The sequence below is a fragment of the Mesitornis unicolor genome, unplaced genomic scaffold (assembly GCF_000695765.1).
Source record: "Mesitornis unicolor isolate BGI_N332 unplaced genomic scaffold, ASM69576v1 scaffold48810, whole genome shotgun sequence".
Lineage (NCBI taxonomy): Eukaryota > Metazoa > Chordata > Aves > Mesitornithiformes > Mesitornithidae > Mesitornis > Mesitornis unicolor.
The window spans coordinates 1-14411 of record NW_010161250.1 but is presented as its reverse complement, the minus strand read 5'-3'; the positions used below and the strand labels follow the sequence as shown (position 1 = coordinate 14411).

The following is a 14411-nucleotide window of genomic DNA, read 5'->3' as shown; positions in this document are numbered from 1 at the left end:
GTGCAGACATAAGCTTTAAAGGTGCCCTGCATCCTACTGAACTCTCCAGGAGTTAGGAATTAGGTTCCAGGGTCTTTTAAGGGGTTGGGCCTGAGCCTTGCAGCTGAGTGCATAGAAAAAGTGCAAATGAACGGCACAATTAGCTGCTGCTGCAGTGTTCTGAACTGTAATGTAGCTATTTTGTAACACTTGGTATTGTTTGCTTTATTTAATGTTGGTATCTTTGTACTGAATTGGCAACCTTAATTGGCTGGGTCTAACCTTACTCTGATGCCCAGTGGATGATAAAAGGAAAAAAAACTCTTCATCAGGACCACTTATTGGGAAACCAAGAGGGAAGACTGAAGTGCTCTCTCCTAGGGACACTTTGATCCTTTCTTAGGTGAGCACCTGTCCATGTAGCCCCTCATGGGGCTAAATACTGACTGAGGGCTAGAGAAAATTAATTGTTATATGGGACTGGAGTAGGTTCAACTGAAAAGATTGAGGAAGAATGGTTCTGTGAAAATTATCCCTAGAGATAATAATTTTTCATTTTGGTTGTATCAGCAATTTGAACTGAGTCATTCTGCAACTGCATCAATGCCAGACATGGCACAGGGGAGAGGAGGGCGAATGTGACACAGGACACAACACAATCTCAAATGTACCTTTTGGGACAGGGAGCCCCCAGAATTAATCTTTTAACTGTGAAGATTTGGGGTGAAATGAGACCTCTCATGGACTTTGAAAGAGCTGAGATCTCAGCTTTTCCAAGTAAGAGTGCAGGGGATGGGCTCCCAGAAGAAGATTCACACTCCTGACCTTGTTGGAGGTAAGTCTCACTTGTTCTCTGGTCAAAAGATGAGCACCTGAAGCTATTTTCAGTACACTGTGTGACTTCGTTACCTGTTTCTCTCTTCCTGTTGCAGAGTGACTTCCAAGGCACATTCCCTGTAAGAAGCTCTGTAAGAAGCTATGAAGTACTTGGTTTTTTAAATTTGGGTTATGGGACTTCTAAGGATCAGGTGCTGAAATATCTGTGACCAATTTTTGTGAATTTGAATGTTTTTGATGAAATCAGCTTCTGGTGCAATTGTCTGGCTTTAAGTGATGACGCTTAAGAAATAAGTATGCTCTGTCTTGTTCTTTTTCTGTATGTATATATACACACATACATAACAGAACTTAAGAGGCTGAGAGCAATAGTCTAAATGCAAAACTAGTGTTTTCCTCTTTTTCATTATCATCTCTTTTCTCTACAAGTATATGAATTACTTTAATGATTATTGGCTCAAAAATATTCTCACTTTAGCTAATACAATTCTATTTTGCTAATGATAGAGCTGTAAATATACTAATTTTTGCAGCTGTTTTTTGCTACTGTTCCCCATTCCACCCTCTCCTTTCTGCCAGCCTGCACTGCTTCCCCTTCTAGACCACAAATGCCACTTATCTTTCACTCCTGTTCCTAGAGGATATCTTTCTTTGCACTAGGTGGTTTTTTTTTTGCTTGCATTTCATCTTCCTTCTCCAAAAGTGAGTTTATGCATTTCCCAGGGATGGGCAGCAGGGGAAAGGGACAGAGCAGGGCTCTGCTCCTCTGCATTTTCCAGATAAGCGCCTCAGTCCTGGGTGATGTCCAAACAGAAGGATTCACTCTGCTCTCTGAGCAGGGCCATGTCTACTGTCTTGGCAGTCTGTGTCTTTTCCCAGAAACAGGAGAACAAAACTCAGGAGAGAATGAAATCCAACAGGTCTGGAGTCCCTCAGAGACAGGTTTTGGAGTTAATGACTGGGGGTGGGGGAGGCATTGGGCAGGTGAGAGGAAGAAGCTGTTTCTTTGGAATTCCAAGCTCCTTGTGGACTGTGGCAGAGAATGTTATGATTGCCTCTGAATCAGTGCTTTTTACAGCTAGAATTTAATAAACCCCAAATCCCCTGAGATGGTGAGGTGATCCTGTAGGGGCTACAGAGTATGGTTTCCTGTCATTGGCACTGCAAACTCTACATAGAAACAGATCCAGGTCTTGGGACAAAAGTTGTGGAGCAAAAAAACCTGTAGCAATTTGATAAACAATTTAAGGCACGCTCTCCACCTTAGGAGAGTTCTTGCCTTTCTTTGCATGTGGCAGCCAGCACATGGGAGCCCAACAAGCAGAGGTTTTACTTTGAGGCATAACCCCCCATCATGGGTTACAGCACATCAGGTTACATGAGTAAGTGCTGATGTAAAGGGCCACAAGATTAATTTGGGTTGTCAAAATACGTTCTTTACTGCAGGTGTGGTAGTTAGTAGCAAGATCATTAGCCTAAAGGTGAGATCCCCTCCCCTTTCTGTCTCATGAAGAGATTAAAAAAACCCACAACTCCTATAGATCAAAATCATTGCCTTAGCTTTTTGCTTAGGTGACACAATTAAAATCTATCTTTTTATGCATCTGCTGACTCCACACCATGTAGTCACTTTTAATCAAGCTCTATTACTTGCCTAGTCCAAGAACTATATTCACTTAATATTTAACTAGCTTGTGGAACTACTCCCAAAGCTCACTTCTGCAGTGTTAAAAGCTTGTAAAGCTTATAACTGCTCATGACAGTGTGATTCTGCACTCAAGTCTTTAAGATTTAAAAAAAAATAATAAAACTAATAGCCCTGCACTGCATTGCTTCTCAGGGCAGGTATGCATGCCCCTCCTCATATTCAAAATATATTAGAAAAATATACTGAAAAGCCATCTGAACATGGTCCTGGACAAGTAGCTTGAGGTAGCCCTACAAAGCAAGGAGAAGTCTGCAGAGGCCCCTGCCACCCTCAACCCTTCTGTGATTGTAGAACAAAGCCCCCAGAGTACAGGGCTACAACCCAGAGCCCTGCTTCTTGTCATCTCAGCTACTGCCACCTCAGACCAGTGGGAAGGCCCTGTCACCCATAATGGCCTAGAAAGTCAGGAAAATGTCCCAGACTCCATCCTTCAGCCTGTCAAAGGCTTTTTGCTACAAAAGGAACAAGACAGCAAATGGTGAGAAGGAAAGGAAGACTAAGTTGACAGTTATCGGAGAACTGAAAACTCATTGACTTTATAACCTTTCTTTAAAGCTTTCAAAGAAAGCAGGTAGCATCCATGCAGATATTTACAGGAAGTTTCATGGAGGGTATCAAAACTGTAACCATGCCATGTCAAAGTTACCTTGGTCACATAGGGTTACACAGACAGGAAAGGAAGTCTGCAGCCATTACACTAGTTAAATAAATGGTGTGCAAATCACCATTAAAGAGCTGCTGGTTCCTTAACTCCAGTGGCTACAGTAGTGCTTGGGCTACTGGGAGGAGGCCTGCAGCAGCCTTCTGAATGAACAGGAAGAATGGATGTCATTGGCTCCACAGCTGACACCTTCACTGAAAGAAAAAACCCTGTACTGAAAAATCCACCATCAGCAAACTCAGTGGGTAAGGCTGGTGTATCACTGAAATTTAAGTTAAAGCTCTCATGAGGAAATAAACATTCTCTGGTTGTACAGCCTATTAACAGTCCAGCCATTCGATTAAAAAAGTGCTAATACAACCAGTTACTGAAAAGCAGCATTACTTGGACTGCATGTATGTTCCTCATTACATTACCAGTTACTACAGAGGACTGGTTATAGAAAGATTTTATAAAATTCAAACTGATTCATCTCTGTGCACAAGGGACCTCTAGGAATAAAAACATGATTTATTACACTGTACAAAACTAGATTCAGAACAAGCAAGTGTAGAATATAGTACATGATTTATTTTTTCTGTACATTACATATTATTTGTTAAGTTTTATTGAGAAATCCAAAACTTCCCTGATTTTTCCTTTACCTGCCTAAGCCAAGCAATTAATTTTGTTCTACAGGACAGAAGAAAATAGCTTCCTGGAGAAGTTGTCATCTGATTAAACTCGGCAGAAGGTGCTTCAGCTCAGACTGACATTCAGCGTTTCCCATAACTTGTAAAGTTACAGCCTGGGTTGATAGTGAACATCCTGCCACTGTACCACTCTAGAAAGAAGTAGCTCCATTCTCATTAAATTTCAATAATGTCTTCTTCTTAGAAGATGAATTAATGCAATTGCATTTGTAGACATACCAAACAGTATAAATGAAAGCTGTAGCTACCATAAAAAAAAAAAATCACTTTCCAGTAGCCCCAGATCTGTCTCTTGAGTTATGCAGGAAGTGCTGAGATCGATTACACATTTAATAAAGTCCTTAAGAAAAATAAATATTTCTGCATAATGTATGTACAGAGGTTGGTTGATTTCCTTCATCCATAGGTAGCCACAACAGACAGAACAACAGCTGTATTGCATTCACTAGCTCACAATGGTTAATGTCACCTTGGTAACTGATGAATGAGTCCAAGAGAGTATTAGCCTGTTCTTTATAATAGTGCAAATTATATGGAGGTGTTTTGAAAACAGTGGCTTAAGGAAGGAAGGATTAACAAAAGAAAAACCCACCCTCCTTTGGTCCCTGTAAAATTAGTTTAACTTCTCCATGAAGTTTTCAAAACTCCTCCACATAATTTTAACCAACTATTAAGGCGTCACAATAATAGAATTAAAGTTGAGATTAAAATGGTCTTTCTTGGACTTGAAAAGAAGTCCACTGCAGATTTCCTGACAGAAATTTTCTTTAATGTGTCTCCTTCCCCTCAGCTCTTCTCTGCACAAAAACAATATACTGAATAAACCTATAATCCTCCCCACATCCTTTGTTTTAAACTACAACAAAATATCACACTTAAATATATTGCACAAAAAGCATAATGTATCCTGCCTGACTCTTCACAAAAATGGCCACAAACACAGGAGAAGAGCTATTGAACATCTCAGAATTTGAAGAGATCAATGAAATGCTGAGGAGACACTGGCATGAGACAGGTGCTTGGATCACTGGCTGTGCAGGGATGCCCTGTGTCCTGCAAAATGAAGGAGGAAAAAAGTTAAGTTCTCTTTCCATACCCACAACCTCCCTCCACCCCCAACCAAAAAGGCAAAAATTCACATATTGGCACATGCAGCCACTTCCACTGTAAACAACCTCATAGGAACTTGCTCTTTTTAAGAATTCACCGTATTTTCTTGACCTGTTTTAGCCTAAATTGTTGGGAAAACAGGCCTTTCCAGTTTGACTGTGGTAGTACAGGGTAGCTTCAGATTTCAGAAGAAAACCAACCCTTCTCCTCCTACCAAAACCAGAACCTGAGTCAGAGGTAAGAGCTCTTGAGAAGAGTTTCATATTCCTCATCCATTATTTTTCTATTATTTTCTTGCTTTTCTCCTCTTTCACTCCTACCTGTAAGCATTGCCTTATACAGAAGTTAGCACTCAGGCAAGTTAGGAACATAGAAGATATACAAGATAGAAAAGCCTTTTTATTACAAAGTCACTAAGCCTGCAGTACTTTAATATTACAGAAACTTGAGACCAGCACAATTGTCTGATTATTTAAGATTCAGACTCCTCTTCAAATGAAAGGTTCAGTTTTGTACCTTATTAGAACCCTCTGACAGAAGGAAATGCTGGAGGTGTCATGAGAAGGTCCCAGACAGCTCAACAGAAGTTAAACACCTTGACCAATAATGTAAGGCTCAGAAACTGTCTCTTCCCCACATTTTAAGGGGGTTCTCTCCCTTTTCGACCAGTGTTGATGAATCTACCACGTGGGGCAAGAAAACTTGAGTAAATACATGGTAAGTAGACCACAGACCACTGCAGTCTCCATTTCTTTCATTTCCACAGGAAATGTGGTTACATGCAATTCAGTTAACAGAAAGAACAAACCCGTAAGTGTATTTTGTTCTCACTTGGAAACTTGCACAGAGAAAGTGCTGTCAAAGACGTCACATTCCCTTCCAAAGGCTTTGCAAGACCAAAGTGCACAAGGTTAAACACATTCTGAATACTACTCAGCCTTTCCAGTGAAGACTCTTACAGATACCTCTTACAGAGATTATCAGATACAGATATTATCTGTATTTTTCCATGAAGTCTATAGATGAAAGTATCATGTGGTATCAACTCCTCCTACTTTTTTTTTTTAGATTGCTTTAACATCACTTGAGAAGCAGTCCTTAGATCCATGACACACAGAGGGGAAATAAACAAACAGAAAAGAGATGAGAGTTCAGGTAGCACTGCCTGTCTGGGGAAGTTGCAGATGAGAAGGAACAAGAGTGTTAGACCAGAAGTGTTGAACTCAACACCTTCATCTTGAGATGATGTGCACAGAAGAGACACACCACAGCAAACACTCAAAGGTAGCTGCTAATGAACTATTATCTTCTCTACCCACTGCCATGTCAATGTCATGTCATTACTTTCCTAGTTTCTATGAAAAAAACCACCATCAGAATTAGGATTCTGGGAAAGAAGCTTGGGTTTATCCCCTTTTAGTGCTTACTTATACTCCTAAATACTTTAAACAGAATGTGTAACATTTAATCTGCTTTGCTCTGCACATCATCATAAAAATGCTTTTGAAAGCTCTACTCAGTCAGGAATTGCAAGTCCAATAAAAATCTCAGTAAGATCAGTTCTTGGTGTTTTTAGTTATTAAAAGCAACAGAAACACTAATTTTACAGTGAAAAAAAGTGATGAGAACTCCAAAGAAGAATCATAACTTTCCTGTAATTATGAGTATTCCCCCTTGCAAGAAAATGTATTTCCCTTGAAATAACATTTAATAAATAGCATTCAAATATTTATTTTCAATGTATCTACTTAAAGCTAACACAATTCTTTTAAATTAAAAAGAATTCACCAGGAGTGTTTACTGGCAAATGTCATTGATTTCCTCCTCAAATTTTACCATAACTGGAAGTTCGGAAGCTCCCATAATACTTTTGGAGCTACAGTCCTTTTCTGGGGAGTTATTTCCACCTTTTCCTCATTTAGGAAACAACATTATAGTTGCCTCCCCCCACTCTCACAAATCATGCACCCTGTTTTGCAAATTCTTTTTCAGAAAGACTCTTTCATAAAAGTGTGACTACATCATTCCAAGTGGAATAAAATCAGTTTTAGTACTTTTGCATTAAACAAAGTTAACTGAGGTTCACGGTACCGTCTTCAGATTTAAATACCAAATTAAATATGTTAAGGGGTGCAAACAGTTTCTAACACTGAGCACAGAATAACCTACTTCTTAGCAAGTCTCAATGATCTCACTGACACCATGCACCTATCTTCAGTAGAAATTGAATTATGCTCCCTATTTTAAACAGCATTACCAAAGAATATGGCAATTATAAAAACCAAATCTTATTAGAAACTGAGATGGGAAGTCACCATTACCCTATCTAATAGGGAAACAAGTAACAAGCAATAAGACAAGAGAAACTATTGCTGCTGCTAAATTGATGTGGGGAGACAAAAAAATCAAAACAAAGCGTTTCAAACAATTCAAAATGAACATGTTATTTGCTTTGACATTACAGAACAGCACCAATGAAAACATGAGACACACAGGAAATACCTTGAGTAACAAAGCAAGGTGGTAGTCCTTTGAGATCGTGAAGAAGGAAGCAGGAAGGAGAGCCGTAAAGTAAAAGAAGTAGAGTTAAGGTTTATTGAAGCTAAGGTTCACGTGCCATTTAGAAAAATAGTCTTTTATTCTTCTGGCAAATCACAAGCAAGCTGGAGAACCAAAACCAGTGCAAGCCCCAAGACAACTAAAACCAAGTGTGGAGAATATCACTTATGCAGAACAATGACACTATTTTATGTAAAGCCCTGGACATTGAAAGAAGAAAAGGCATTTCAGTTTCTATGGCTGTCTCGGGGATAGCTAACTCAGTAGCACATTTCAGTTAAAAGAAAATAAAAGAATTGCCTGCAGTTGCAATGTTGCCTAGTGGAACAGAAGAAATGGTATACTTAAAAAGCATTTACAGAGGCAGTCAACAATTAGTCTGCCATTATTTTTACACGACTGAAATTACATATTTTGCTCATTTTAACCGTAAACAAATCAAGTCACTTCTCAAAGACAGTCATTTGATGTGAAGAGTTTCTTATAGCCATTCCCTCTTTTAACACAGGAGAATACAAGATGTTATGTTGTATCACTGCACTTCCTACAATGAACTTAGGAGTCTCCTTCTTACTGTATTTAACATTACTATAGTCACAGCTTTTAAACAAATACAGGAATTCAAATGCCACTTATTGGAAGTTCTTAAGGACTTCCCAAAAGTAACACTAAGATTATTAAAGCATACTGAACAGTGGGGTCATTTCCCTATTTCAACTCTTTGCTAATTCAATTCAGTAGCCATCAGTCCCTTCTTTGGCAAGGCTTTCTTTAAAAGGACACAAGACACAGGACTGAAAGAATTCCCTGTGTGCAGCCCTCATCTTGCCAGCAATGAAATGATATTCTTTTCATCACTAGCTAGGCCTGTGCTTTGTGACTATTCCAGAACCTTGCTGCTTTGGTTTTTAGAAACCCTTAAGTCTCAGGATACGTTTACCCACAAGAAGTTTCTACAACTTATTTGCATCAAGGCTGTGGCTTTACTTAATTTCCCTAAGTAATCTCACATTTATTTATCCTTTCTCTGTTTCCAAAAAGACTTTATGGAGAGCAGTCACATTCCTTGTTCACTTTAACAAAGCTAAGGTAAAAGAAATTAACCTCTGCTGGTCTTCTTCATGGGGCAGGGGGATGCAGTATCCCAGATGAGTGCCATTTGACAAGGGATAATCCCTTTCCTCAACTTGCTGGCTGCACTCATGTTAAAACAGCCCATCCCAAAAAGCTACTACAGAATTTTAGTGCAGAAGCATGCAATTAATTTGTAACCACCCCCTCATTTTAAGACCTGCCCAAATCTCTAGGATGAGGCAGTCATCAGTGGAATGGTGATTGAGTAGGTACTGCTCATCAGTCCAAACAAAGTCCCTTTACAGCTTACTGTACTGTGCTTCACTGAAAATGTAAAACCACAGAATGAGTGCTATAATTCCAGCAGACTGGAGTAATCAAGGTAACAAGACATCTGCTTGCTGAGATTCACTGCCTCTTACTGTCATACACAATCTTCAAAGTTAAACATGTAATTCCAAACACATTTTAGTCATTCCCAATATTTAAGTGCTATACTTTCAATTATATCAAGATCAGAATGAGGGAAATTTACCATAGAAAGCATTAACCTTTCACACAAAGCCAGATAATCCAAAGAAATGAAACAAAAAATGTCCACTTCTATGCATGTTACGTTCTTACCTTTAAAGTTTCACTTTCAAAGGGAAAACTTTACCCTACATATTGAGCAACATAATAGAGACTAATTCCACTATAAAGTCATTCTTGACACACATTCTTTAGCAAATGCCCAGGCTTTTCACAGCAGAAGCCAATTCTGACCACCTGCTCTTCTATTAATTTAACAAAAAATAGCAGTACCCGTGAGGACTCCTGTGATACCAAGAACATCCAGCTTTAAGATAACACCATTCAGTAACATGCTACTTCTATGAAAGCTACTTTATCCTGTTAAACAGCCTAGCTTTTCTATGGAAAATAAAAAAGCCTCACCCTGACATGCAAGTCCTCTTAAAATTACAGAAAGATAACACAAGAGCAACTCATTTCTGTGGATTAGGAGTATTTGCCAAGATTTCTTGAACATTTCATGCTCTTTGCTGTTTATTGAGCACTACCCCTACCTGGTCTTTGAGCTGCAAAATTAACGAAGTCACATTAACTAGAAGGCTAGATTTTACTTCGTGCAACACAAAGTAAAATCAGGACTATGTGTTCTCACATGATTTAAACATGAAAATGCCCTACAGAAATTAAAGTCATCCCACAAAACAGAATATGCTTCATGGTAAACATCAGTATCAACATAAAATGCATTTTGAATTAAGTTCTAAACATTCTTCCAAGCTTCATACGGGACAGAAGCAAGACTATAAAAAGGGAGTTTTACACCTGCATGGTAGGAATGCTATAGTAGTAAGTTCTCATTAGAGATGTGTTGACTGCCATGCCATCATCAGAAAAGAGATGCCATTAAATGGCTAACTTTCCTGTGTGACCTAGTCTAGGTGACCCTGCTCTGGCAGGGGGGTTGGACTGGATGATCTTTTGAGGTCTCTTCCAACTCCTAATATTCTGTGATTTATGCAAGGTCCTAAAAACTTTACACAAGATTACAGATACAAGGAGACAGAGTGCAACTATTCCCACATGGCACTTTTGTTTGTAATTCTAAGTACTGAGGTTATCGGATATCAAGAGAATACTACTAGATAATGTTTAGAATTTACTACTGATTTTATATGGAAGTTTGAGATACAGTTTAAAGGTTAGGTATTAGTTGTTTAATCACATTTCACATGAGAAATCTGACAAGATTATCTTAATATTTTTCCATTCAGATGATCAGGAGTAGCCATTGGAACTTATTTCTGATTATCTCTTTCAAAGCTCTTACCTTCCAAAACAGAATACTACAGTGTCGACAGAAATGCAAGGTGTCCCCGTACTGCTCCTTTATTGGGTAATATTTCTGAAGTGCAAAGTACATCAGCTTCCAGTCAATGTGACCTTTCTCTGATGGAATTAAATGCCTACAAAACTGGACATAAAATTAATATCTTCTTTTAAAATTGTTTAAAAACCTTGTCAAATGATGTAAAGAACTGGGGATGGGGTAGTTAAACGGAGGTTTTGTAACTGGAATTCTTTGAAGTCAAGAATCTGACATCATACATCTCAAAAAGCAGTGAGAGAGATCTAACCACAAAAAATGGAAGATAAACTCAAAATAGGAGAGCACATCTGCCAAGAAAAAGTAGGACATAAACAGCTGATTTAAATCCACTGCCTTGGAATTATTCTAATTATAGTCAATAACAATGTAACAAAAACAGTATTTAGAGCCATAAGTAATGATTTTTATACTTAACCCACTCAGGAATGAGATTTAAAAATTGTGCATTACAAATAGTAGTTTTCTGTTAAGACAGTAACTATAGTTTTAAAGAACACTTTTTCTTTCATTTTAAATGTACATCCATGATTATTTTTCAGATATACTTACGATCTTTCCAGAAGGATAGCAACAATCAGTGATTGATGTACTTTTTGAGGATGTAATCTGCATGTAAAGGTTAGCTGATGCACAATGGCTGTTTCTCCCCAGCTTAATACACAGCCAAGGCTTATTAAGTATGCATTTGCAAAAGGCTTCTCGTTCCACTCAGTGTGGATTAACGCTAATACATGAAGGGCTTTCTTCATTCAGAAGACGACTTCTAGATTAGGAGAATAGCACTGCCTTTGTGATTACAGCTACACTTCATTTCATTATAGGTTCCCTGTGTAAAGTTCCCATTTCTTTCAAAAGTGCTCTTCAGATATCAAGTATGTTTTTGTAGTTGTTTAAATGGTTCAAAAAATACACTGCAGAGGACAGGAAAAACAACCTATCGTGACTCCACAGCTAATCAAGGTAGAACACTTTTGAACAGAAGAGGCAGAATTTAATATTGGAAAATAAATAAAATAATTACTCTGTATCAGTAATAACCTGATAAGAGGTTTAATGTGAGCATTTAGGAATGCACTGGAAACACAGGATAGAAGTGTCCTTTACAGGGCACTAGAGGCTAGCTAATTCTACTGAAATGCTGGTCTTTTTCCCAGCTTTACTTTAGTGTAACAGCTTCCACCCTAGCCAGTTCTGTCACTGTTCAGTAAAGCTTACCTCATCTACCCTCAAAATCCATTCAATTGCTACATTAAGCTCACACTTCTTATCCTCCTAACTTCACCTTGTACTCTTCTGAGCTGCCTCTGAAAGAGGGTTTTCCAGTTTGTCTTTGTCTGTCTATATTTTCCATGAAGTTCATTCTAAAGCCTTTCATCTCACCAAAATTCTTACTTGGGTCAACTCCATGTCAGTTAATTTTCTTCACTCCTACTGTTCCTGTTATAGTAATAATTCATCTGGTAGTCACTGACCAAATGGCACCACTTCAACCTATCAGATTTAAGAATTAGTATCTTCACTGGAATATACTACATTTTTAAAGTTCTTCCTCCAGTTCCAATATGGCAACTTCTATTTTCATACCTTTATTTTCACCTAGTCTGACTTTGTCCCAGCATATATTACTGTCAGAAATCAAAGACAGTTCTGGAGGCATTCCTAGATTACTTTAATGCTTTTTATGAAGAAGTGACAGAAAAGTACCATTTCTATTTTTGTTCTTAATTTAAAAGTCACAAGCATTTGATTTATTATTTTTTAGTAAGAATCCAATTTTAACTTCACCAGACTGTTCACATGGCCTAGAAGTTTGAGCAATCTCTCTGCCTACCTTGATTCGTAAAAGAAATTCAACTTTAGGTACTAAAATTAGAAACACCTTAGAGATATCCTCTACCATGCTTGTTGGAGTCTGTGTAGTAAAAAAATCATCTTATAGTAGATGTTTTTAAAGTAATCCAGGGAATCAGCCTGATAGTTGTCCTAAATTCACAGACATGCTGAATACAATTTTTAGTATGATCAAAGCCCAAAACCCCAACATTTTCACCATTACTGTGTGGTGTCACATTTTTATCCCAAAAAGAGCGAGTTCCCACTTCATTATCAGTACATTTCAAAGCAAAGGCCACATTTATGCAAATGACAGTTTATTACCTGCTTTTCTGCAAAATGGTACTGGCAGAGTTTTTTCCACAACTGTCTGTCTTCACTGAGCATGTACAGAGTTGGGGTCACTTGACCCAGAGTAATAATGTCCCAGCCATCAGAGAACCTGTATAAGATGTTATTCAGCATATGCAGAGGGAGATCACTAAGTGTAAGACCGTTGTTGACGTGCTGGAAAGAAGAGTTGAAGCCTTTTTAATTACAAACACTTGAGAGTATAATATACAAACAATATTCTTACTTTAGAGAGCTCAGGTCTTAGTTTAGTTTGTACAAAACCACTGAGTAATATCTATGGTTAACTCTGTGATACTTTGATTACTTGGCTACGATTATTCTCTAATGGCTGCTGTTGAAAACGTAAATGACTGCAGGTACCAAAGGAGCTGCCGTCTGTAGCTTTAGAACTTACAGATTTCCTACTGTTAAAATAAACAGAGGCTAAATTATTTAAATTTCAAATAACTTAAAAACACTTCCATTCTCAGAAAATAATTCAAGAGCATACAGTCTTGAAAACTATGATATATGCAATTCTGCCTTTGAGAAAAGCATGCTAAAACCTGAACTATAATAAAAGGTGTCTATAATAGAGGTGTGAACTAATTATTCATAACTCGTAAGATAACTAGTTTCTCAGTTTTTAATAAGAAACCAAACACGTCAATTTGCCTTAAGACAACTAGAGTACAGAACACAGTACAGAGCATAGGACTGATGAGCAGAAGTATATAACAAAAACATTATGAAAGTCAGAAGCAGAAGATAGTACGTTTGTTTCTGAAGTTTGGAGACAGTTCCCCTCATATGTAAATGAGGAACTCTGCAGGGAGCGACAGATCAGAGCACTGAGAAAGTTTTCATTGGGAGCATACACCTCTGCTGAACTCTCTCTTCAACGGGGTAACCCACAGCACAACTCATACATGACTGATTTTTGAGCCCACGCTGCCAGGTGGCGCAAAGCCTGCAGGACTGGAGGCAGTGTCCCAGCTGGCCAGGAGGGAGCTGCAGGCCCCACCTTGCAGAGCTGCCCAGTTCCACAGCACGCTGGCAGGCTCCCACTCAGGTCAGTTTATTTCACGACCATTAATCTCACTTATAGACCAGACTTTCCATAGTGTCATCTGTTATAAACATCTCTGGGACTATTGTTCTGTTCAGGAATATGTGAGGATTACAGATGCAAGATTTCTCATCAGTTGTTTCATCCAACATGAAACAGCTCAGATGGAAGTGCCACGCTGGAAAGAAACACAGCAACTGCAACGGCTCAAAACTGTCTATGCTGCGGTGGCTTGGCATATGAAAACTGCCGAAACTGGGTTCCCTATTTCTCCTTCCTATTCCAAAATTGGCTCTTTTATTCAGATACCTGGCACACACAGCAAAGATAATGTTAAAATTTCATAACTGCAAGCAAACAGATGAAACAGTTGCGTGATTTTACTGTGAGCAACTTCTTGTAGCACACCTTCCTCTAGGTTAAATAAATTGCGTACTCATCATCAGAAGCTTCCAGTAAAAAATCCAAAACAGCGCATACCACATACTTTGAAGAAAGTCGCATGATCAGAGTCCAGATGCTGAAGTCATTATCCTTTTTTAACAAAAAGCCACTGTGCTAATGAAAAAAGCTGTAAAATTGCTACTCGAATATTATATTTTTGTTTCCTTGATCCACCTCTAAAATTCCTTTTCACAGAATCACAGAATCACAGA

At 38.4% G+C, this 14411-nt stretch overlaps 1 protein-coding gene across 1 annotated transcript; it reads right to left on the bottom strand.

The window, feature by feature from the left end:
• Nucleotides 1-4840: 4840 nt before the first annotated feature.
• LOC104546791 (F-box only protein 25) lies at nt 4841-12860 on the bottom strand (the record flags this gene model as incomplete). Its single annotated transcript, XM_010192278.1, has 4 exons — nt 4841-4930; nt 7490-7516; nt 10461-10604; nt 12678-12860. Coding segments are annotated over 4 exons (444 nt in total), but the record flags the coding sequence as incomplete, so codon positions are not given.
• Between the last annotated feature and the right edge of the window lie 1551 nt (nt 12861-14411).